The sequence below is a fragment of the Erpetoichthys calabaricus genome, chromosome 5 (assembly GCF_900747795.2).
Source record: "Erpetoichthys calabaricus chromosome 5, fErpCal1.3, whole genome shotgun sequence".
NCBI lineage: Eukaryota > Metazoa > Chordata > Cladistia > Polypteriformes > Polypteridae > Erpetoichthys > Erpetoichthys calabaricus.
Genome location: NC_041398.2, coordinates 1,325,567 through 1,352,421, shown reverse-complemented (window position 1 = coordinate 1,352,421; position 26,855 = coordinate 1,325,567). Strand labels below are relative to the sequence as shown.

Sequence of the window (26,855 nt, the reverse complement as noted above, 5' to 3'; positions counted from 1 at the left end):
GTTCAGAAAGAAGCTTGCAGTTTTAAATTCTGCTTATTGAACATTCGCTCTCTTGGCAGTAAAGCTGTTTTGGTAAATGATATGATATGAAGTACAAAATCTGATCTGTGTCTTCTCACTGAAACCTGGCTTAGTAAATGTGACACTGTCCCCCTAGCTGAGGCGTCACCAGATGGATACTCGTTCCTTCATAAGTCTAGAGATTCTGGTCGAGGAGGAGGCCTTGGAATAATTCATTGTAACAAAATGCAAATCACTTCTAAAGATTCACTACTGCAATGCGGTGTTCACTAGATGTTCAAACTGTTCTTTATACAGCCTCCAGTTAATCCAAAACGTGGCTGCAAGAATTATTACAAGAACAAAAAAATACAAACACATAACTTCAGTTCTTAAATCCTTACACTGGCTCCCAGTTAACTTTAGGGCAGATTTCAAAATCCTCCTTTTAACATATAAAGCGTTAAATGGCCAAGGTCCGGCTTACTTGTCTGAACTTATCATGACTTACAAACCTGAGCGCACATTAAGATCTCAAGATGCCAGTCTGCTTATGATTCCAAGGATTAATAAAATAACAGTGGGAGGTCGAGCTTTTAGCTACAGGGTCCCTAAACTGTGGAGTGGTCTGCCTGCTACTATAAGAGATGCCCCTTCGGTCTCAGCTTTTAAATCCCGGCTGAAGACTCACTACTTTAGTTTAGCACACCCTGACTAGAGCTGCTGATTAACTCTACAGCCAATCATCAGCACTAAAATATAAGTAATATGACAGTTATAATTTGTTAGTAACCCTCATCTATTCTGTTTCTCCTCTTGGTACTCAAATGTGGCACAGGGTCAGACGAGGTCCTCTCTTGTGATGTTCTTATCATTTGAACAAGATTCTAATTTCAGGTATAGGAGGTGCTTATGAACAGAGTGGGTGGACTTAACCTTTTCCACATTTGAAATTTGCAGTTATGTTTATTTAAATTAGGCCGTGGGCTACAGAATGTAAATGTGGCCTGATGTTTGTTATGTTTTATCACCTTTTTCTAAAGATATTCTGTAAAAGAAGATCAAATCTGAACATGTCCACATACAGTGCCTTCAATAAGTCTTCAGTCCCATCAACGTTTTCACATTTGGTTATGTTGCAGCTTTGTGCTAAAATCATTTCAATTCACTTTTTCTCAAATCAAGCAACACTCAACTCAATAAAGATGACAAAGTGAAAACAGGATTTGCAAATGAATTAAAAATGAAAACTTCATTGTCCCGCTGACACAAGTAATCAGACTCTTCACTCCCCTTTGGTAGCGATCACAGCCTGGGGTCTTCTTGCGTCTTATGTGACCGCTTGACACACCTGGATTTGGGGATGTTCTGCCATTCTTCCCTGCAGATCCTCTCATCCTCTGTCAGGTTGGATGGAGACCACCAGTGGACAGCAGTTTTCAGTTCTCTCCAGAGAACTTCAAAAATATTCATAGAGTTATCCATAAGACACCCTTGGGTTGTCTGTGCCTTGTACTTTGGGTCATTTTCAAGTTTAAAGGTAAACCTTTGGCCCAGACTGAGGACCAGAGGTCTCTGAGCAGGTTTTCATTAAGGACGTCTCTGTTCTTTGACCTATTCAGCTTTCCCTCAATTCTGACTGGTCTCACAGTCACTGCCACTGAAAATCAACTCCAAATGTGATGCTGCCACCACCATGCTTCACTGTTGAATTGTATTGTGCAGGAGGTGAACGGCACCTGGTTTCCTACACATATGACAGTTAGAATTGAGGCCAGACAGTTCAATGTTGGTTTCATCAGACCAGAGAATCTTGTTTTTCCCAGTCTGAGAGTCCTTTATGTGCCTTTTAGCAAACTCTAAGCAAGCTTTCATGTGTTGTCTGACCACAGTGCCATAAAGCCCAGTTTAATGGAGTGTTGTAGTAGTGGCTGTCCTTCTGGAAGCTACTCCATTCTCCACACATATTTTCTGGATCTCAGGTACAGTGACCATTGGGTTCTTGGTCACTTCTCTCATGAAGGTCCTTCTCCATTGATTGTTCTATGAAAAGTCATGAATGTTATAAACATATTTCATTAAACATTATGGATGTCCCTGTCAGAAGTGTTGCATATCTTTCCCCAGATCTTTGCCTTGACCCAATCCTGTTTCTAAGCTCTGCAGGCAATTCCTTCAACCTCGTGGCTTTGTTTTTTCACCACTCTGGACATTCTATAGACAGGTGTGTGCTTTTCCTCATCATGTCCAATCAATTGAAATGACCACAATTAGACTGCAAACAAGGGGTAAGAACATCTTAATGATGACCGATAGAACACGATGCACCTGAGCCAAATTTCAGATGTCACAGGAAAGATCTGAATCCTGGTGTCAATGGGATATCTCAGTTTTTACTTTATTAAATAAATTTTAAAAAATCTAAAAATTCTGTTTTCCCTTTGTCATTATATAGTGTTGAGTGTTGCTTTTTGAGGGAAAAAATGAAATGATTCACCACAAGGCTGCAAAATAACAAATGTGAAAAAGTGGAGGAGTCTGAAGAGATTGTCAAGGCCTGGTATGTTATAAAGAGACAAAAGCTTTTCATGGGGTGCACTTACTTTCTCACATGGCTGTATATTCAGACACGGACAAAAGTATTGGTTTAAAAATGAAGTACATTGTAAGTGAAATAAGTTAAATCTGACAAAAGTCCTCATCATCCTCCATTCTTTACTCTACAGAGCAGACACTTTGCTTTGAGTTCTTGACTTCACAAATTTTAAACATTAAAACAAATGAAAATGACAGAGAAAATTATTGGGGGTCCTTAGAAGTTCAAAGACCTCACTGGACTGTGGTGACATCTCAAGCCGACTGATTCCTGTAATGAGTGTCACCAGGGTTTTCAGTCATTCAGTCAAGTCCTCACTCAGCTGTTTTGTGTCAGTGTGCCTCACGCTGAATGAGGACAAGAGGACGATATGAAGAACGTTACAGCCAAGGGTGGCCAAGATGAAGTCTACAAGACCACCTCCAAAGAGCTTCATGTTCCAGTGAGCACAGCTGCATATATTATCAGGATGTTTGAGGGTCCACAGGACTGTAGCCCACCTCCATGATGAGACCACCAGAGTAAAGCTGACCTCAGATTGAACAGAAAGAGAGTTTAAACGGTGGAGAAAAAACAAGAAAACATCAAGACAGACTCAGGCGGACATCGGAGATCAAAGTACATCTTCTGTATTGGAGTTTTCTAAAGCACATGTTGACAAGCCACAGTGCCAGAGAAGCTCCTTTGGTCTGATGAAACTAACCAAGAGCTTTACAGTAAGTCACAGCAGCTCTGTGTCCACATAAAATAAAATGAGTGTTCAAAGAAAAAACACAAAACACGGAGGAGGTTCATTAATGTTATGTGGCTGCTCTGCTGAATCTGTGCAGGGCACAATAAAATCAGAAGATCATCAAGACATTGTGGAATGAACATCACAAGGCTCTGTCTTGGGTTCAGGTCATGGATCCCCCAAAACATACAAGTAAGACCACTGAATTATGATGGAAATTACATTGGAATGTTCTGAGGTATTCTGCTATGCATTCTGAACTGAATCCAAGTCAACATCCATGGAAAGAGGTGGAAGTCATAGTTGAAAGATGGAGTCCATCAAATCTCAAGAAGAGTGGGCCGAGTGAGCAGTGAGATGAGTAGAAGTCTCATCCAGAGCTACAGAAAGTGCCTGATGGCAGGACTCATCTGAAAACCGTCGGTTAGAGAACATTAGGTGAGGGTCCCAATACTTGTGTAGCAAAGAGTCTATCAAAGAGTCCAGCAGCAACACCACATGCACTTCACAACAGGTCATCCAGCAGAAGCTAAACATGTTCAGGCTTGGCCAGTACTTGGATGGGAGACACCATCTAGGAAAGCTTAGGTTGCTGCTGGAAGAGGTGTTGGTGAGGCCAGCAGGTGGCGCTTACCCGGTACTCTCAATGTGGATCCCAATACCCCAGTGGGGGTGACAGGGACACTGTTCTGTAAAAATGGTGCCATCCTTTGGATGAGACAAAAATCTGAGGTCCTGACTCTCTGGCCATATAGGACCCCTGGGCATCCTTTGTAAAGAGGTGAAGGACTCCAAGCTAAGTTGCCCCCCATGGCTTAGGTATTCTGTCCCCCTAATCATCCCTTTTCTCTAATTGTCTCTCTCTCTCTCTCTCACCACTTCACCATCTAATAGTTCATGTGTGGTGAGCGTCACTGACCACTGTCACATCATCCTGGTGGATGCTGCAGATTAGTGGCGGTTGAAGTGGCTCCTCACTCACTGAAGCACTCTGAGTAGTGAGAACAGCGCTATATAAATGTAAAGAAGTATTATTGGTAGTAGTGTTGCTCGTGTCATAGAGAAAACATCCTTCTCACTTGGAAGAAAACACACAGAGTTTGTGGATGAGCAATCAGAATAAGACTTAATTGCAGAGAGCATAAAGCTGACTCAGTTCAATGAAGTGAGATCCATTAGTCTGTTGGAGTCTCGTATTTATTACAATTCTTATCACCAGATGACCTCACTCTGCATATTTGTCATCATTATCTCATTCCAAGTACACAACTCCTCCATTCCTCTCACACCACCAATATTTTCTCCTGCATTAATCATTTTCTGATGGACATAATTACTTTCTACCCATCACCTGTCACAGCCTTCATAATCCAAGAGGCAGGTTCTCCATCTATCGCATTCTTAATGTTTGATTTGTTAATATTGGTGGCATCTCAGAGGAAATAAAAAGTATGGCCATAAGCCTTTCATTTTTAACTGTCTGAAGCCATCGGTTATGATATGTATACATATGAATAGGCGTTACTTTGGACACATATGAATTCTCTATACTCTGTGGAATAAAGAAAGGCGGATGACAATTACTGTTGTCAGTTTACATTCATTTGACAGAAAATTGGGATTGTTGTTTAAAAAGTGGGCAGGGCATGTCAGTAAAACAAACAACAGAGAGTTGTAAAAGGCACTATAAAATACGTAGATGTTAAAGTCACTATATACTGTAGGGGATGTGAAAAAATATGATAGAGCATAGAGCAATGTGAAAGACATCATATAATACATAAATATGAAAGGCCCTCTATGAAAGACATATAAAGAAAATGTACAGTAATAAGAGATGACAGGAAAGGCATTATAATAGAGAGAAAATGACAAATACGACAGGCGCTATAAAAGAGATACAGTAGACAGATGTGAATGACACTGTAAGACAGAGAAATGTGAAAGGCAAAACATAACTGATGGACACAAGGCCAGTTCAGAGTCGCCAATGATCCCAACACGCACATCTGTGGAGTGCGTGAATCAAAGCAGGAGTGACACGAGGAGAACATGCAGGCCTGACAGTCAAGACGACAACTGGGTGACAAATTCAAAGTCTGTGAGGCTGCAGCTCCAACCCCTCGGCCTCACAGTTCAGTTCAACTTCTTTCCTTTCCTTATTATTTTGAACCCGCGTCTTTTGATTTTAAAGTGTACCCTTTACTGTCGGTGTGGCTTCAGCTCACTCCATAATGACTTTCTTCATGAACTGCATGTCTCCAAGCACTCGATGGCCATCTTGTTTGCTGCAATTATAGGGCTGTCAGTCACAAGTTTTATAATAATAAATAATGATATATTTTATTTATTTGTAGGCGCCTTTCTAAACACTCAAGGACACTGAACAATAGACAAAACACAGATTATAAACAAAAGTAAAATGCAAAAGTTAAAATCAGACAGAGCAATTGTAATCAAAGAGAAAAAGTAGTCTTAAACAATGAGTTTTAAATTTAGATTTAAAAAGTGAAAATGATTCAATATTTCTAAGCTCAGGTGGTAGTGAGTTCCAGAGCTGGAGAGCACAGCATTCATTTGGTAGTAAGTGGTAGTAAGTGGTAAGACAGACGAAGGGGACAGTCAAGTGGATGGAGGAAGAGGATCTAAGGGTATGGGAGAGAATGGCAACATGGAGGAGGTCAGACAGATATGGAGGGGCGAGGGTGTGGAGAGCCTTAAAAGTTAGTAGGAGAATTTTGAGTTGAATGCGGAACTTAACTGGAAGCCAATGAAGCTGCTGCAAGACATGAGTGATATGGTGACTAGAGGGGGTTCTAGTAATGATGCGGACAGCTGAATTCTGGACCAGTTGAAGCTTATAAAGAGGTTTGTGAGAAAGACCAAAGAAAAGGGAATTGCAATAATCCAGATGAGAAGTGACAAGGCTATGAACGAGGATAGCAGTGGTGTGGGGAGTGAGGAGGGGTGAATATGATTAACGTTACGCAAATGGAAATACGCAGACCGGGAGATGTTACTGATGTGGGACTGAAAGGATAAAGTACTGTCAAGGATGACACCTGTGGGGAAGTAGAGACAGAGGAATTATCAATAACAAAGGAAAAATGATCAGTTTTGGACAATGTTGATTTTGTACCAATGAGGAGAACCTCAGGTTTGTCACTTGTTGTTATTTAATTTAAGAAAATTTGAAGAAAAACAGGATTTGATTTCTGCTTTGCAATCAGTAAGTGAGGAGGGTGGAAAGGAAGCAGTAGGTTTGCTAGTGAGATAGAGCTGGGAGTCATCAGCGTAACAGTGGAAGCTAATGTTATATTTACGAAAGATATTTCCAAGGGGAAGGAGGTAAATAATGAAAAGGACGGGCCCCAGGACAGAGCCCACCTGAAGTAACAGCAGTGGGCTGGGATGTGAAAGTTATAAGCTGAACAAACTCAGTGTGGCCTGAGAAGTAGGATCTGAACCAGTCTAGTGGAGTGTGGGTAATGCCAATCGAAGATAATCTATTGAGAAGAGTCGTGTGACAAATAGTGTCAAAGGCCGCGCTCAGATCAAGGAGGATGAGAATAGGAATTAAACCAGAATCAGCAGCCATAAGCAGGTCATTAGTAATATTTTTAAGTGCCGTTTCTGTACTGTGGAGGGGACAAAAACCTGACTGGAACTGTTCATACAGATAATTTTGAGATAAATGAGAATGAAGTTGAATAGCCAATATTTTTTAAAGAATTTTGGAAATGAAGGGTGGATTAGAAATAGGACGAAAATTACTGAAATAAGTCAGATCTGCACCAGGTTTTTTCAGTATTGGGGTTATTGCAGCAGATAAGATTTAATTTTAATTTTTAATTTTCATATTCTGTGTAACTCTGACCTACCGGGTGACCCCTAAATGTTTAGTAGAGTACTGGAAATGGAAGAACAAAAGACTGGAAATGGAAGGGGCAGAACGAGGATCAGGGCTGTATTATGAGGAAAAGAAAAATCGGTTTGGTGATGAAGTGTGACATGGATTGATTATAAATTAAAGAGGTGGACAGTGACAATAAAAAGGGACATTTTAATAAAGCCAGCGGTCAGTGTGGACAGTCCATTAGAACTCTGACCTTGATGGTGACCTTATTGCATATATTGTAATTCCAGAATTTTACTTTGAATTCCTACACTTTCTGTCCAATCAGATGAGCTCTTTACTATTAGTGTCTCGTCAGCACAGCTCCTGATTGGTTCTTGTTAATTGTCTGTGTTGTGCTCCGCCCCCAGTCCCGTTACACACTCCCAGATTTCCTCACTCGTTATCTTTTCTCTCCTTTCAGACTTCTATCCCCTCACACTGGACATCAACACGGCACACAGACGCCTCCGTCTGTCTGAAGGGAACAAGAAGGTGACATGTGAAGGGACAAACACTGAAAATCCTGATCATTTGACCACTGGGAACAAGTTCTGTGCAGAGAGGCTCTGACTGGGACTCGCTGTTACTGGGAGGTGGAGTGCAGTGGACGCCTCATGGGGATTGGAGTCTTTGAGCAGGAAAGGAAGATGGTGGGGAGTCCCTCCTTGGATAGAATGACAAGCACTGGGGTTTGCTTTGCTGTGTCACAATGACAAGCAGACTCTAATCGGCGCCCCCTACAGCCCCAGAATAGGTGTGTATCTGGACTGGCCTGCTGGCTCTCTGTCATTTTATAGCGTCTCACACACAATGACCCTCCTGCACAGGTTCAACACCTCCTTCACTGAGCCCCTCTATCCAGGGTTTAGTCTTCGTTATAACTGCAGTGTAACAATCAGACCCTACAAAAGGTTGGCATTGATTTGAGGCAGGACTGCTTTTCACATGGCCAACTATACATTGCATGCTCAAGAGTATGCTCAGCGCACAGCTTGGTCATATTACAACCGGAGGGGCGAACTGACAACGTGGTATACAAAGAGATCCTTAACAAATAATTATTGGTACATTTTCCCTCAGTTTATTATTTAAAATTTTAAAGCAGTACTTCACTGCTGCGAAGCGCGGGCATTTTGCTAGTTTTGGTGTAAATTTAATGTAACACCTCAACTCTGCCATGTAAGAAATAGACAACCTGGAATTCTGTAGATCTGGAAACATCTAATGTTGTATTCCTGACTGAAGTGTCGATGAAACTGCTCCAGTATATTTAATTTTCTTTTAGAGTATTGGATGAAGTATGCGGCAAATTAAACCTATAAGCAAAGTGCTAAAAAACACTATAGTCCGTCTTCACTTAAACCTTAAAACCACCTATTTGGGGTCACGTTGTCAGGTGGAGCTCTCAGGTAGATGTCTTCTTTGTCTCCTTCTTTCAGCTGCTCCTGTTAGGGGTTGACACACCAGATCATCTTCTTCCATATCTTCCTGTCCTCATCATCTTGCTCTGTCACCTCCATCACCTTCATGTCTTCTCTCACCACATCCATAAACCTCCTCTTAGTCCTTCCTCTTCTCCTCTTACCTGGCAGCTCTATCCTTAACATCTTTCTCCCAGTATACCCAGCATGTCTCCTCTGCACATGTCCAAACCAACACAATCTCGCCTCTGACTTTGTCTCCCAAATGCCCCACCTGAGTAGATCCTCTAATGTCCTCATTTCTAATCCTGTCCATCCTCGTCTCACTCACAGCAAATCTTACCATCTTTAACTCTGCCACCTCCAGCTCTGTCTCCTACTTTCTGGTCAGTGCCACTGTCTCCTGCCCATATAACATAGCTGGTCTCACTACCGTCCTGTAGACCTTCCCTTTCACTCTTGCTGATACCTGATTTAAATCGGGGTGTCCAACTCTGACCCCAGAGGGCCGCAGTGGCTGCAGGTTTTCCTTCCTGACACTTTCTTAATCAGTAACCAATTTCTGCTGTTAATTGACTTCTTTTCCATTCCCTTCCCTTTGTTAATTGAAGAATCCTCTGAATTGCTTCATTTTTTCCTTAAATGGCAGCCAAATAAAAATGAGATGTGAAGTGAAGCAACGATTGACGAGCCAGGGGGTATCAACATGATCAGTTGGGGTATCAAACTCCCACCAGTTTCTTAATTAGAAGCTGATTGTTGTTGTTAATTGAACTCGTTATTTAATTCCATGGCTGAGCTCTCGTTTGACCACAGCAGAAAGCACATCAGCGTCACCAAGACCTTCATCTTTCTTTATTTTCTGATACTGTGTGACAGCAAAGGTTATCTGGTCATGTCTCGGGTCATTTTGTATTTCATTACTGGTTGGTTGCGAATTAAGGAATAAAAGAAACAGATAAGGGGTCTGAGTCTTAAATAGCAAGTCAAATAAAATGAAAGGGAAAAAAGTTAATTAGCAGCAAAAATGGGTCATTAATTAAGAAAATGGTTAGAATGAAAACCTGCGACCCTCCAGGATTGACGTTGGAGACCCCTGATCTAAATTAAACAAGGAAACAGTCAAGTCTCCATGTGCCTTGTGTGTTCTTGATAATGGTGATGGTAAGCAGGTGTGTGTGTGTAATGAAGAGTTACCGTTCAGGAGAAGCCATCTATTCCACCAAAGAGCACAATACTGTACCTTGTTTAACAAAGACAAAAAATAAAAATAAATATTAAAAGATAAAATGACTATGAACGTGTCTAACTGTACTTACCTTATTACCTCAGTCTACCCCACCAGACTCCTTTCACTCGTCTACAGCATATCCAGCGTGAGGTATTCTCAGTTTTATGTCTAAACCCAAAGTGTCAAGTTCTTCATCTGACCGTTGCTGTAGACTCCTTGAGGAGAGGTTTGCTTCAGCCATACACCTCGATACACACACAGCCAAGGGACTGGCAAAGCAGGGAATGGGATTAACAGTTGGATCTGCAATCTTGGATTCTGCCTCACGTGTGATGAAGGTTGTGAGGCCGAGCGTCGGTGATGTGGCACTTAATTCTAGGGAGGCAACAGTGCAACACAGTCAAGAAGGATAAAGCTACAAAATGGCAACAGGCCACACTTACAATTTAGCAATAAAAACAGTTTATTAATCGTCAATTCATTATCAACACCAAATGCTCATGTATTAATTATCTCTACTTTGAGTTCTTGCAGGCCTTGTACATTAAAGAAGTAGAAAGAATATTTAAAGCAAAGCAAAATGTCAAGAACGTTCACATTGTAAGAGGCCTGGCTCATCTTTGATTAACTCTGCTGGTTATCAGATGAAACTCAGAAAGCAAGCTGATGAAATGTCAGCTAACAGGAGCGCCGCAGAACAATCCCACCACTCAGGTGAGTCCTTCAGAATGAAGACAGACCAGGGAGGGCAGCTGGCTTTGTTCACGTCTTACAAGTCTGTCCTTCTCAGAGTGCCATCCACTTTGTGCTCCAGTCCCAAACTCCAAATGTGCTATGGGGTGCAGTGGGGTTGATGATCTGGAAGTGTCACTCTATACAGGGCTGATGAATGGTGACATAAAAATCAACAAAAGTGACTGGTCACAAATGTCACATTACATGTTTGTGTGATCTTTGTGGTGACATTACAGTTTGAGAACATGCTAACTGATAAATAACAGACTTATTCAGTGCATGGTCACAGATTTGAAATCAAAAACACATGAACTCTGAAGTCTGCTTGTCACGGCTGTCCTCAACAGTCCACTCAGGAGTGACTGACAGGTCTTTCCACCAATCAGCTTTCTTCTGTTGTTTTCAGTTGGTACCTGCCTTTTCTGTGCTGTCCTTTCTGATTTTGTCCACTTCACCTCTGCCACTGAGCGTATTTCATCGATGTCACCTCTTCATTTTGTGGTTTACACTTTGTATATTTTTCTGCCTTCTTGCATTTCATAGCCAATGTACCCTTTTTAGAGAAGTCCTTGTAAGAGTCAAGCTATACTCACACATTTGAGAACATCAATGAAATGAAATGTAAAAAGAGTGTGGCCAAAAAATAAAACATCAACTTACAAAATACAGAAAGTCCCAGCAGAGTGAACCAACACCAAGTAGTGAGGGGGTCATATGTGACCTTCAGTGGTGGGGGTACAGAAGGGGCCACTTCTGCTTTTTGGAGTTTTCTGTCAAGTAAATGAAGCTGAAGCTTTGTGTAGCTGACACTGTCTCATAGCAGAGCTTTCTAATCGTCCATCCTGCTGTTGGAGTTTATTGGAGCTCGACATGAAGAAACGTTGTCTTGGGTATCGATATGAAGAAGGTGCTGAACTCAAACTGAAACCTGAACCAACACATTCAGAGTATAGAGCGTCCTTCACACACACCCAGGATATACTGAAATTAAGCAAAGTGACATCCATTACATTTTCAGGTTAATTTATCAAATTAACAGCTGGGTCAGCAGAGATCTCTGTGTGTTTCTGCGTTGTCTTTGCTTTTTCTCTTATATGTCAGACAATAAAATCAGTTCATTTCATTTTCATTGTGTTCTGCATTCATTATGGTGTCCCATTTCTCATAAAATTATTATTTTAAATAATATTCATTCAATAAATTAATTGATATTCTTCACAACTGTGGTCCCTGTGCTAACCCTAGCATGCTGATGTGACGCTCTCTTAAGGTTTTAAACATTTCTCTTTGAATCCTGAATGTTTCATTTTATTTGTATTTAGATCTTCTTAATTTCCCACTTTTGGACTCACCCTTGACACACAGCTGATGAATGTGTTTGGTTTGTAAAGAATCTTATTATTTATAAATGATAACCTAAATTAGTGTAAAAGTCTTATAAAGCCCCTCTACATTGGTCTGTCATGTGACGGCTCTCTTTTTAGTCTCCTGTCCTCCTCGACTGTCCCTCCCCAGTATCTGATTGGACAGCATTGGCTGTCAGCTGACGTCACTAAATGACTTCTTCATTATCAGGGTTAAGAACGGCTGTCTGCACTCAGCCCAGGCGTCAGCCATCAAATGACATCCCAGAGACGGTACAAGTTCATGGCTACTCAGATAAGGCCCCATCTCCAAAGCTCCGAAACAAAAATATTCCCATTGTTCTCAGTGTCACCTCCTGGTAGTTGGCACTGTACTATAGATTTGATTTGATTCCTCCACTTTTTATTATTACATTGAACTTTTTCAGTTGTGCTCTGTGGTTGAAGTTCTTATCACCACACAGTACTGTTGCTACCTCATTCTGTTGTCTGGTGTTTGAATTGTTCACCGTCTTTTGACACAGCACTGGTACAGAGATGATCAGTCCCTGTATGGCTGACGCCCTGGCAGTACAGTTTCCGAGTCCTTTGTGAATCTTATGTGTTGCTGATGACAGCTGATACCGGAGGACAACTTTCTTTCAACATTCAGAACAGCGAAGAGGCTTACCACCAGTAGGCCAGTCATTTATGACTATGAAGGCCACTGCTGTTTGAAATGTGCTAACCACATTTAGGAAATCAATGAGGTTTTTTCTTGTACCTCTAAGTTGTTGAAGAAGATTTTTGCTGTTTGTGAAATGTGTTGTATTCCAGTGTGAATTCATATGTGGCTCTGAGGTTACCTTATATCTATGATCTGTTTGCCACTTTCCGTGTTTTCTCCACTATTCTTATGTACTTATTAACTACTTTAAACAGAAGTCCTGTAACTCATTCAGAAGATTATTCTTTATTATTTTTGCCTGAGGATGCAATGGAAAGATCATTTACCATTTCTGGGACAGGCTTTACTCCAATATGACTTTGTGTGTGTCTAGGGAATCTTTTTCTGGGAGAGAACCCTTTACCACATTCAGAACAGGTGTACTGCTTCTCTCCAGGGTGAATCCTTCTGTGGCGCCTAAGTACACTTGGACCTGAGAATCGATTGCCACACTCTTGCCAGCAAGGTTTCTCTCCATAGTGAATTCTCATGTGATCTTTAAGAGTCATGCTGCTGTATGAGAAAAGCTTGCCACAGTCAGAACACCTTTGTTTCTTAATATAATGAATTATTACATGATTGTGAAGAGAACTGTTATATAAGAATCATATTCCACATTCAGTACAACTGTAACGCCTCTCTCCAGTACGAATTTTCGTATGCTTATACAGAGAAGTAAGTGTGAGAATTGTTTGTCACATTCCAAGCAATAGTAAGGTTAATCTCCGGTGTGATATCTGATGTGACTCCGTAGGGTTCTTTGTTGTGAGAATTGCTTATCACATTCAGGACAACAATAAGGTTTCTCTCCAGTATGAGTTCTGATGTGGCACTGCAGTGTGCTTAAATTTAAGAATTATTTCTCACATTCAAAACAGCAATGAGATTTTTTCTTCAGTATGAATTTTGGCATGTCTATAAAGAGATTTCTGGCTTGTATAACATTTGCCACAATCAGAACATACATACTGCATTTTTGCTTTAGTTGGAGTTTGTGTGCTAATTTTAAAAACCTTTTTCCACATTAAGAACAGCAATATGGCTTCCATCCAGTATCAATTTATGTGTGCCTTTGAAAATTGCATTTGTACGATAATTGTTCGGCTCATTCTGGACAGCAATGAGGTTTTTCTCCTGGGTGACTTCTTCTTTGCGTCTGAAGGTGGCTTCTCCTTGAGAAGGACTTACCACATTGTGAACAGGAATGAGGTTTTTATCATTTGTGGATTCTTCTGTGGTTCTGAAGACTGCGTCCCCTTAAGAATGACTTACCACATTCTGAACAGCAATGTTGTTTATCTCCTGTGTGGCTTCTGCTGTGCTTTAGAAGACAGCTTCTCCTTGAGAACAACTTACCACATTCTGAACAGCAATAAGGTTTTTCTCCTGTGTGAATTCTTCTGTGGGTCTGAAGACTGCTTCTCCTTGAGAACAACTTACCACATTCTGAACAGCAATAAGGTTTTTCTCCTATGTGAATTCTTCTGTGGTTCTGAAGATAGCTTCTTGTAGAGAACGACTTACCACATTCTGGACAGTAATGAGGTTTTTCTCCCGTGTGGATTCTTCTGTGGTTCTGAAGATAGCTTCTCGTAGAGAGCGACTTACCGCATTCTGGACAGTAATAAGGTTTTTCTCCTGTGTGGATTCTTCTGTGCCTCTGAAGACTACTTCTCACTGAGAACTTCTTACCACATTCTGGACAACAATGAGGTTTTTCTCCTGTGTGGATTATTCTGTGATTCTGAAGATGGCTTCTCAATGAGAACTTCTTACCACATTCTGGACAACAATGAGGTTTTTCTCCTGTGTGGTTTATTCTGTGGTTCTGAAGACTGCTTCTCCTTGAGAACAACTTACCACATTCTGAACAGCAATAAGGTTTTTCTCCTGTGTGAATATTCATATGCCTATTAAGATCAATTTTGTGTGTGAATTGTTTGCCACATTCCAAACAACATTTTTTTCCAGTATGAATTTGTATTTCTTTCTCCACTTGCTGTCGATCAGTTTTGATCTCTGGTCCTCTTGCTGAGTTCTTCATACCTTTCTCGTATTGAAGAGAGGGATAACCAAATGAAGGTGGAGAGAAGCTGTCATTCTTCTGTATATCTGAAATATCACAAACATTTTAACTGTATTTTCCCCTGACACCCTTATCCAAGGTGACTCACAACATTTGAGACACAATTGGTTACATTTCTCTTGTTTATCCAACTGAAGCACAGACAGGTCATGTGACTTACTCATGGTCACATGGTGTCAATAGCCGAATTTGAACCTGCAACTTCAGAATTTGATGTCCAATTTCCTACCGACTCCCCGCCTTTTAAAATAAATTAACCAGTACAAGTAAAGTGGTGTCACACTGGTTGGAGTTTCTTCCTCACACTGAGGTGCCATTTATGGTCTGGCCACTTCGTGTGTGGTCTTTACATGTTCTGCTGCTGTCTGTTCAACTTCTCCACCTTTCTCTCATATGTGAAAGACAGGCCTGATCTGATCAAATCAATCACAAATCAAAATCAGCCAATTTTCACACCAAATGACTTGACCAGTGATCAGCAAATTAGCTGATCTTAACATCTGATCTTGAATGATAAAAAGCATGCAAGACAAAGTTCCAACATTACCAAAATACAGAAACACGTCCTCCACAGTCTAACAGTTTAATTGCCTTCCTACAAGAGATAACAAATTTGCGGTTTGTAATATATGTGCAAACAGAAGTCAGTGACGGAGGATTCTCTGCTAACACTTTCAACAATACAAACCTTATTCAGTATCTGAGAAGTCAACAGAAGAGGGACTGGTGTGAAGAACGAGCTGTTCAAAGGCTGAGGTGACCAGCAAGCTCAGTCTAGCTCAGTCGCCTACTCTCACTCGGCCTCCAATAATGGCAGCACTTAGAAAACTCAATCATATAATACTGACAGCAAGAACACCAAAGACTTACTGGGACAGCAAAAACAGTGGAATTCGTAAGCCTGGACAACCAGCAGCTTTCAGTTCTGGAAGATGTCACCTTCTAGATCATTTAGATCCACGATTCCATCTGCCACTGAGTGTTTGTTGACCGATTAATTTGTATAATAAATTTACCAGGCATTAGCTATTTTGACTAAAATCCCTTTGATTGGCCTTTCAGGTAGATGTAGGTAGATGGGAGGAAAGGGATACAGAGTTTAACCGAGCTGGTACATAAATATAAATCGTTATCAAGTGGACGTCGATTAGTTAGAAATTTTAATCAGCCCTCTTATTGGCTTGTTGGGTAGAATGGTACGAGCCTAGTTTTTAGACATAAACAAAATAATACTAATTACACATATTAAGCATTGAGTGTGAAAAGTCACTATACATTTATAAATTCTGTAACAGATATTATCATAATGATTTTTATCCACAAATTAAACAATGGTACAAGGACACGTATTTCACAGATGATTTCAAATCTCAAACACATAAACTGCTCAGTGCCGGTGTCTCGACCACACAGATGCACTCGGAGTGACAGACGACTGCCGAGAGATCCAAAGAAACTCCCCACCAACAGAACTGCAGAATACATGAAGAAATTGTCAATAAAGATAAAAACGATATTTGAGTCAGCAGCATCAGAGGTCAATCTTTATCTCTGTGAACCTTAAACCACAAGAGATGCTGGTCCACTGGCTTTCTGGAGGACCAATAAAAGTCGTCGCGCTACCTGTGCCCTCCTTATACAAGTGGGGACAGCGAGGGTCTGTTCAGTAAGACAGCACACGTCGTGGATGACAGAAGGACCAGACTGTCCTGAGAACATGCAGAGATGCTTATATTCTTAGATAAGAACCTGAAGAGTTCACCAAGACTGTCTCGATTTCATCTTATCAGAGTCGACGGCTACAAATATCTAATTGAACATTTTATTAGAAATGTGGAGTATTATTAAGACAGGCCTTTTGTTTTGTTCAGCTTGTTTTTCTTCCATTATGTGTGCATTATGGGTAAATGTTATTTGTGTATGCTGTATGCAGAAGCACTTTATTATGGAATGTGAAGTTTATGCATGGCTAAAAATAAATTGAAAAGAAAAAAAAAAAAAAGAAAAAAACAGTACCATTATTGATATCAGCAGATCCTAATGGAATGGGTGATGAATATCAGCTCTAAAGACTCCGATCAGAGTCTTCCTACCCAATAATGAGACTGCATTTGGGTTTTCTCTTCTTCATTGTAATGTATGTGATGATATTTACATCCTCTAGAACCTAATCTGTCCTAAAAATAAACATACAAATATATCCGCTGTGTTAGGGGGGCACAGTGTTTAGCACAGCTGCTTTATTGTTCAGGTGTCCTGGGGTCAAATCCTGCCCACAGTTGTACAACACAGGGGCTCTTAATGGTGTTTCTGGTTTTTCTGGTTCTTCCCTTCATTCCCAAAAACATGCAGGTGAAGTGGAGTGGTAACTCCCCAGCAAGTTCAGGCTGAGAGCAGAACACTGGATGCTGAAAGAAGACCCTGAGACACCCTGAATGTCATCATGGCTCGTACAGGTAGCTCTTGTCACTGTTAATGTCAAAGTGCACAAGATTACTAATTTAAGAAATATACACATCTTTAACAAAATATGATTCGTTATTTTCATTGTACATAATGCGCTGTTGGCCTAACATACGTCACAGCTTCAGTCAAAGCCTCATGATGTTCAAGTCATGCGCTGAAAACTTTAGATTTCTCCTTTTTCAACCAAGTTTCTCTAATTTATCATGTATTTGGTAACCTATTGTTTGTTATCATGGGCTCAAGCAGGTGGTCTTTATCCAAATCCAATTAACTATGTTATCCACTTTCATTTCAATCTTCTAAAAACATCAAAGCACCCACCATCAGAATTTATAAATGCTCTCTTTTATATTTAATCACAATACTCACTTATCCCAACACTCCCAGGTGACTCTTCTTCTGCTCTCCCATTTCGCTCAGTGATTTTCTCTTCAGACTCCAATAACTCTGATTTCAGCTCTGCAAAATTCTCCTGCATAGCCAGTCGTCCCGTGTTAGTGGACCAGGGCTGTAAACTGGATGGAGATTCTTCACAGGCCACTTGCTTGAAAATACCCTCAGTTTCATGCTTTTGAATATCAAGGCCAATGGAGAAATCCGTCACCCCCTTGCACTCCTCTTCCTCTTTAAAAACTGAAATTCTTTCTTCGTGATCCTCCAGCTTCACACACATATCTGCTGGTGTGAGCCGATCACACTCCTCTTCTTTAATATCCACCATTCTTTCTTCCACACCATCTTCTTTGGCAGAGGCCATGCTCTGTGGGAAACTCTTCTCTCTCTTTAAATGTCTGCCCTTCTCTTCTCAGATTCTCTTCTCACATGGACAGCCCTGAGCTGGAGGCCATTAGACACCTCAGTGTATGGACAAGTGAAATGGGAAAGCCCTGTGAAAATAAAAATGGTAGAATTAACTTCATAAAGTCAGTAAAAATAATCAGCACACTTCAGAGTCACAGTGCCCTCCATAAGGTTTGATTCAAAGACACATTTTTCTCGATTTCCTTCTCTGCCTCACAGTTTAAAATTACAAATCTAACAATTCAGATGTGATCAAAGTGCATTGCAGACCTTCATTAAAGGGGACATGCATACATTTCAGTCCCATCTTGTAGATATGACAACACTTTATCTACACAGCACCATCATGTTTGGACACAGCAATGGCAGGTCTATTAAAGCCATCATATTTAGGGCTTTGTTGGATATCCTCGCTGGACTTGAACTGTGCATCGGAAGCTTCATTCTGTTCTTATATCTTATATATGTGGTCCTATTGGTGGGATTACAGGACTGCATCCCGACTGGGAGTAGGACATTCAGGGTTTGAGAAGAGTGGGTTTGTAGGAGGTTACTTGTGACAGGTGTGTTTTATGGGAGACGAGAATAAAAAGTGTGTGGTAAACATCAAAGGTGTTGTGTTGTTATTTAAGTTTAACATTCGTAGTAGAGGATGGCTGATAATTATAGAATCCTGACTGCATTTGACACGAGAGAGAAATACGAGAGCTGGAAAAATGAAGATTTAATATGGACATGGGTTACTGAGCTTAGAAATAAAACACACACCCTTGGGGTTGGACTGTCGCTTACAGGGAGAGCATTGAGATGTCAATTTGAGCAGAAGACCTGAACTAAGATGAAGGTGCGACTATTCTGATAGAAAGGCTTGATGTTGTGTTTAAAGGAGAAAAAGGATTGTATCTATCAGGATATTCAGATTTTACAGAGTTAAAATGGCGAGTGTAGTTTCTATGATGGATTAGATCATCGATTTGAGCAGAGATACGCCTGATGGGTAATTCAATGTCAAATCATCACACTTTTGGACCTCATCATCACAGATTTTAACAAAAACAAATTTTCAGGAGGTGTTCATGACATTATAAGGTAGCTTTAGTAAACAATTGGCCAATTTAAAAATATAGATTTAACTATTCAAATTTGAATATTATAATCACTCATAACATGGTCATTTTTTTCATTTTGGGGATAGCATAGTATTTCCACAAACTACAGAGCTGGAAAAGAGCAGTAAAATGACATGAGAAGCATTTCTGTTATATGTAGGTAGAAATAGCCAGTCCAAGTCCTAATCCAACACAGTGTTCAAACTTTGTGATCTTATATCTCCTTATTATTATTATTAAAATAGAGGACTGTGAATAATGAAACATGACGTCATTTATAAAGGAATCAAACTCAGACACATTTAGTGTTTTGGTCGAATCTTTAGGATTAGCGGTAATTGATTCTACTTGCACACTCACAGTCTATGGAGAGAAATGCTTAGACAACAACATTTGTCAGCCTGACCAGAATGAAGTCAAAAAGCTGAGGAACTCAAATGTTTCAAGCAGAAGAGCTTTCATATTTGGAGGTGAAAAGTTGTGCATTCCACCAAACGAGTGAAAATTCCTGTAAAGACTGGAGAGACATGATGTGGCACTGATACAGAAGTGGTGCCAGCTGAAATGCCAATGTTGTTCAGTAAAACGTCCTTAAGAAGGGTTAGGGACACTTGATAATGAAAATGACAAAGCAGTGATGTTTAATCAGCCAGTGACTCTCGAATTAACCAGCTCTGGGGGGTATTTTCTGTACGTTGCTTAAATCATCCGAGATCAGGTGCCTCATCTTGGATAAGTTAATGCCGGTGACACTCATCCGGGATAGGTCGGTTTTTCAAACGCAGCCGTGTATTAGATTAGTCGAGCTGGATCTAATCATCCGAGATGAATGCGCGCGCACGCGCTGATTGAAAAGCCCAAATATATTGAGTCTAGAAAACATGATCAGCAAGTCTTTGATAGGCTGTAACAAAATGACGTAAGAACGGGTGCATTTTTTTTTTCACACAAGCTGAGTAGGACCTTTTATTCGAAGGACATGAAGAATTTCAAGATTTAATATGCACAAGGGGTAACACTGCAAAAGCAGCCCAGACCAGCAAAGACGGCTGGCAAAAAGTGGCCGACAAATTAAACGCTAAGTAGTGTACATTGTACTTACTGAATGCAGCGTTTCATTTCCTATGTGTCAGATTAATTATTATTTAATATGTCATAATTCCAGATTAAACGTGAGCACAAGGAGAACATGGGAACAGGTTAAAGTGAAGTACAAGAATATACTTCAAACTGGTAAATATTGGTATATAACTATTTAAAGAATTGTTGACATAAAGAATTATATAAAAAATAAAAAAACATTAATTCTAAAGCTAATAAGAAGGCAGACAAGCAAAAAACTGGCGGAGGTCCACACGGTCCAGACCTAACCCCTGCAGAAGAGTTGGCTCTCCAGCAAAATGCCCATCGCCCTGTTTCTGAGGGCATTCCAGTTGGAAGCTCCTCCTCAGAACCAGTGGCAGGATGCAGTGGTCACTTCATTTCAGGTAAAGGATGGTCATTGCAGATATTTGTCCTCCATGTGTGCCACAGGTATGTTCATATAGCCCTCTTTTTTTGTTGGGTCAGTTGCAGGGAATGTCATATCCCTTGAACCTGTGTCTGACCAACGAGATATTGACTGAGGGCAAATATTTGATGAAGACACTGTGTCTGATTATTCGGGTCTGCATAGAATCCAGTGCCCCAATCACATTTGGAAATCCTGGGTAATGAGAATGTTAGGCGGATTCAGATTCTTTATGGAACTGTGGGTGTTTTAGCCTGTGTATTACCTACCTGCAATGGCATGAAACGCCTCTTTTATTGTCTGCAGACGCAGGTGTCCAGGAAACACAATGAAAACCTGAAGGAAATATTTCAGAGCCAAACAGACTTTACGAATTGCCTGGCAAACTGCACTTTTAGTTAGACTTTCTGCATCACCTACAGTATATAAAAAAAGTGCCGCTTGTAAGAAACCTCAAAGCAATGCCTACTGTCTGTGTGGTTGTGAGAGCCCGACTTCGCAGAGTTTGACTTCGAATATAAGGTGCTAATTAATCTTTGAGGTACAATATTCCCCCTCGGCTAAAGCGGTATTTTTCGTACAGAATTTCCTCCGGGGGCAATAAAGGATCTTGCCAATCGCGCAAAACCCTCTCTATATGAAATTCTCTTCTTATAATTTGCACACCAATATCAATTGGTCGCTCTTTCATGAACGGCGAAGCCATGACTGAATGAATTCCATGCACGGACACTGATTAAGTGTGTGAGCTAATCCTTGTTTACATCGAACAAACCTGATCCGAGCAGGTCTGAGGATTAGGATGTGCTGCTATGACAACACATCCAGCAAGAGTTTCGAAAAACAGACAGATCCAGGATCAGGCCAAATCGTCAACAATTACATCCGGCTAAGCGAGTAATTCATGTACGAAAAATGCTCCCCTGCTCTTTACTGTGTGAACATCTCAGATAAAAAAATAAAAACGCTAAGCATTGTGAACAAGAGATTCTAAGAGTCTCAGAAAACAAAAGTACAGCAGAGAAGCAACAGGCTTTGTTAAACCTTCACCTCCAATGTGGACCTCCTTCACTGGACTGATTACACAAACTGCTTCATTACACAGGAAACAAAGAGGCAGAGTGGGCTTCCTTACTTAAATAAATTGTTGAGAATTGTGAGATTCGCCTGAAATACGGCAAACTCAAACTCAGAGCAGCTGTTAGTTTGCCGCTAGCCTATGAATACAATGAAACTGCGGCTACAGACCGATATGAACGTCAAAAAGGAGTACGGGGTCTTCACATCATTGACACATTCACATGTTTCAGTGCAGGAAGTGTTGTAAAGACAAAGAGACCATCAGAAATTGTGAAACAATTCATTCATTTGTTCTCAGATAAGAGTACATGGAGCTCCTCAGAAACTACTTAGTGATAATGGTGGGGAGTCAGAGACCAAATACGGAGAGCACTCCAGAGACAGGTGAATTCTGAAAATGATACACTTGAGACAAAGTGGACGACAAAAGAGTGGACTGTGCAGAATGGAAGGGACATGCAGATGTCATTGGACAGGATGGAGTTGTGAAATGTGTCAGACATGGAGGTGTTCTTCTAAGAGCCCACCATTCTAGACTACGTAAAGTCAACGGTAAAGGTGACAATCGACAGACCACCAGCAGTAAGAGAGATGAAGAGAGAGATTTATCTAACACTACATCAGATAATGAAGACACTGGAGATGAGAAGGAGACTCTAAACTCTTCAGTCTCAGTAGAAGATGTAGATGTTGAAGTTGAGCAAACTCACAGGTTAAGACAGAGTCATTGTGTTTGTCTAAAAAAGGGGCAAACTGTGAGATATGTGGACAGAGATGGTGGCATAGAGATAAAGTATTAGATTGGGCTGGCAAAGCAGAACTTGGTATAATTTAGAGTTTACTGATCCTGACAGCATTGCTGACACAGAAGGCTCTGTTGGCACATCAAGTGTGGATAATCAGCAAGTTGAACCAGAAACTAATGAACTGCAACTATGGGACTTGTGTGTGGAAATCACGGAGATATCAGCCGAGTCAGCAAAGCAGGAAGAGATAAGCCAGACGGAAAAGAAATGGAGCATCTGAGGAGGTGGAAAACCACAAGATGGATATGCTCTTTAAAAAGAGAGTTCAGCAGGAATCGTACCTAAAGACCACCTACACTGAAAAAAATCATTCTTTGGTCTAGCTTATTTTACTCATATAAATGAGTTTATTTTACATACAAATGGTAAAATTTAGAATTTACTTATATTTACTAGTTTACCCAACAAAATACAGGGACTTTCAACTTTACATTACTTATTACATTGCCTCTACTAAGTTTTTTATTTAAATCCAATTATACATAGTTGGGCGGGCTTTTACTTTTGCGCATGCACACTGAGCAATTTCTCATTCGTGGACAGTGATCATCATACGGGTATGCTCACTGAAGAGCTTCTGATTTGTGCAAATTAATCACCTGATTTATATTCATCGAACTGGTGGGTCTTTAAACCATTTTCTTTACATTTCTTGGAATTGGTAAGATATTAATTATTTATATTTTATATCAGTTTTTTTATGTGCGCAGTTTTGTTAAGACGTTAATAACTTACATTCCATATAAGCTACGATAATGTGAACAGCTTGTTAAGATGTTTATGTACTGCGGTTTAATCGCAGGCATATAGGTAAGTATTTTTGTTGTTAATTTGTCTACAACTCTCCAAAGAACTGACTGACGTATAGCGTGAAAGTGTGTGATTATAGTATTTATTACAAGTAACTTTTATTCTCCTCGTAATCAAAACCTGTTGAATGTCCTTTTTTTTCCTCTTCCAAACGCCATTTTTCGAGCACTTGTTTCGCGATAATCAAAGTTTGCACATTTTGCAACTGGATTTATAAATTACATAGAGCAATTAATTATCTGAAGACACGGAGATGTACAGCTGCTCGTGTAGGTTTAAAAAATCTTTAACAAAGATCTTACATTCGGCGTACTTTTTAAAATACTTGAGTATACAGTATCGCCAGTTTCAATATAAAGGTACTTCCTGGGTAAAAACAAAGTTTCAGAACAGGTAACTTATGATGCTACAAAAACGTCATTGCAAGAGAGAAAATTGGGAAACTTAAAGAAGACTACAAGGCATATCGTTTCTGCGTTATTAAGTTGTTGAATTTATATTTTATGTATTATATTTTTATGATTCATGGCACATAAAATGGTTATTTATAAGAGGTATTCATTATTTTCTATCAGAATTTTGAATATATTCTCTTAGTGTACTATTTCGTATGGATAGCAGGTGGCAGCCAGTATTAACAGATAATTTGTATACTAGCTTATAAAGCAGATATATCTCTTAGAGTTATGTAATTATGTTATTATGGTAAAGATAAATTATTTGGAAATCGCAAGTAAAATTAATTTTGTCATTTGTTTACTATTTTTACACAAACACATTATACATTCATGCAAAATGTTTTGTGTGTTTAAATTTATGACAGGTAATCACCAGAAAATATATATTTATAGCTGCACTTGATACTACTCCATGTCTAAAATTACATATTTATTTTTAATAATTAATGCTGCATTATTTGCAATTCTTGTAGGTGTGAAATGAGGTGGTATTGTAATTTCTGCAGATCTGCTTAAGCACTATTGACTTCTTCACAGCAATTTTGTACATGGTCAGATTTGTGCAGTAGCAGAAGCAAAGCACCCATGTTTAAAGGAGCCAGGCTCTTAGTCTGGTTATTATGGTTGGCAGACCAGCTTAAAATATATAAATGGCCAATTACAGGACAACATTAAGGTCCCTTGGATGCCCTGAGCTGAATTTATTAAAGAAGCAATTGCAGGAAAAGTCTTCAACAAGAAATATTAAAAAACCCAAGAAGGCTGAAGTGAATTGTCTTCCACCTTATCCAGCTGGGGAAATAAAACAAAGTCTTGAAAAAGAAAGAGAGGAGCTTTTGAGTGAGGTGAGGAAGAAAGATAATCACAGTGTTATCACCCAAAAAATGGCGAAAACATTTTCTCTTCGAAGGATTGAAGATTTCAAAGCAAGATGGCCAGCTCTCTTCAATGCCACTCAGGTACTGAAAAAATGTAAGTAATTTATCTTCGAAATTATTTTGCATTTTTAAAGTTTCTTTTTTTCTGTGTAATATGGTGTAGTTTTAGAGCTTTTTAAATAAACAGTTGTTTGTTATCATTTCAGAATTATTTGTAATTAGTTCCACTTTATGGTTTGTGTTCTATGTGTGCAGATCAGCAAAGAATTCAAAAGAATCCCAACAATCCATCTAGTTGCAAAGTTTACATCTTCCCTGGATAAATTCACACCAAGGCTGATAAGCATGTTCCGTAATAAGGGAGGTGCTGTAGAAAAAGAAATCCACATGATGCTAGATATCTTACTCGGGGTAAGAAACATAAGTACATTCTTGCAGAGATATTTATTAAATGACCTGGTTTGGTTGCTTTTTCACAATGCCTCTTAATACTGTTTTAAACAGGAAAATACTCTCCACAAGTGAAGAGAGCTTGTTCTCTGCTGTGTGATAAAGTACTTTGGTGAAAATGTGGAGGATCTTCTCAGAGTACAGTATGTGGTAAGTGGATCAGTTTTATGGTTTTTCCTCTTCTGTTTGCGGAGATAGAGCCGGTATCTCAATATTGCATTGACTGAGTGGAGTTAAAAAAAAAAGAAAAACTCTAATCTATACAATGACAACTTTAAGAAACTAATAAATAAAATATATACTACTATAATATGTTAGTAACACTATATTCTTTCACTCAGTAGTTTATATTACTTTAATTTTTCTTTGCTTTGACAGTATATTGCACTGTTGCATGTCAAAAATAACACATATGGATGCTGATGCATAAAACATTGAAAACCAAAGAAATGACCAAGTCAAATTTAGAAAAGGCTTGAAAGAAAAGCAATTGATTTCATTTGTTGGGTGATGCCCTCTACACTGGATGTCATCCATCCTGATTATAAAACATTAGTAATCTGAAATTTTTTCACGAACACTTTGATATTGTTTGGTACTATCTAGAATTAGTTTCTATTAAATTGTGTCACGATTTGCTTTGCTTTTTTTGCTTTAAAACCTGAGATTAAAATTCTTCTCATCCAGCACTACCAGTGTAGGACAAGGAACAGGTAAAGTGTTTATTTTTTGGTGGAGTATTCCTTTGAAATATATAGATGTATTTGTTATTGATATTAATTGTGGCATTTTATTTTCTTTAGGATGTTGAACCTGATAGTATTCAGTCTGACTGGAGTCAGTATGCTCTCAAACTATTTGTGGCAAAGCATGAAGGAGCTCCTGATGCAGAACCAGCAGATGTTGGTGTGATTGTTGAGTAAACTGAATCTGTAAATAATTTTGGTGAATTTGCAACAGCATGTGCCATGTTACTATGTGTTATATATTCACTGAATCTAAGTTACCCTAAAGAGCTCAGATATAGCCAGTCAGTCATTTCCTAACCCGCTATATCCTAACTACAGGGTCACGGGGGTCTGCTGGAGCCAATCCCAGCCAACACAGGGCACAAGGCAGGGACTAATGCCGGACAGGGTGGGCGCCAACCCACCGCAGAGCTCAGATATACTTTAGAAGTATTCCAAAAATTGTTTTTGGAATTGAGTGGTCTCAAACGTAGCTCAAAAGTTCTTTCTTTAAAAAACAGGTTAATGTGCTAATGTTAGTGCTTTATTTTTTGCATCAGCTTTATTTACTGCAATATTAGAAGACCATATTGTTTTGTATATACAGGGTATGACCATATTTTGGTCAAAAAAAGCATTGTTTACTGGATTTTTTTTTTGTATTTACCTACCAATATAGAGGCCATATTTTACATAAGAATTTGTTAATGTGGGTGGCACAGCAGTAGTGCTGCTGCCTCACAGTTAGGAGACCTGGGTTCGCTTCCCAGGTCCTCCCTGCATGGATTTTGCATGTTCTCCCCGTGTCTGTGTGGGTTTCCTCCCAGAGTCCAAAGACATGCAGCTTAGGTGCATTGGCGATCCTAAATTGTGCTTGGTGTGTGTGTGCCCTGCGGTGGGCTGGCGACATGCCCGGGGTTTGTTCCTGCCTTGCGCCATGTGTTGGCTGGGATTGGCTCCAGCAGACCCCCATGACCCTGTAGTTAGGA

The 26,855-nt window shown here is 39.8% G+C and overlaps 1 protein-coding gene across 1 annotated transcript in view; it reads left to right on the top strand.

Annotated features, from left to right (window-relative positions):
* LOC127527841 (tripartite motif-containing protein 16-like) overlaps positions 1 to 26,855 on the top strand; it is a 514,766-nt gene that overhangs the window by 246,301 nt on the left and 241,610 nt on the right. Inside the window, exon 4 of the mRNA XM_051927978.1 lies at positions 7,649 to 7,719. Within this exon, the coding sequence (XP_051783938.1) occupies positions 7,649 to 7,719 (71 nt within the window). The remainder of the gene's footprint in view (positions 1 to 7,648; positions 7,720 to 26,855) is intronic.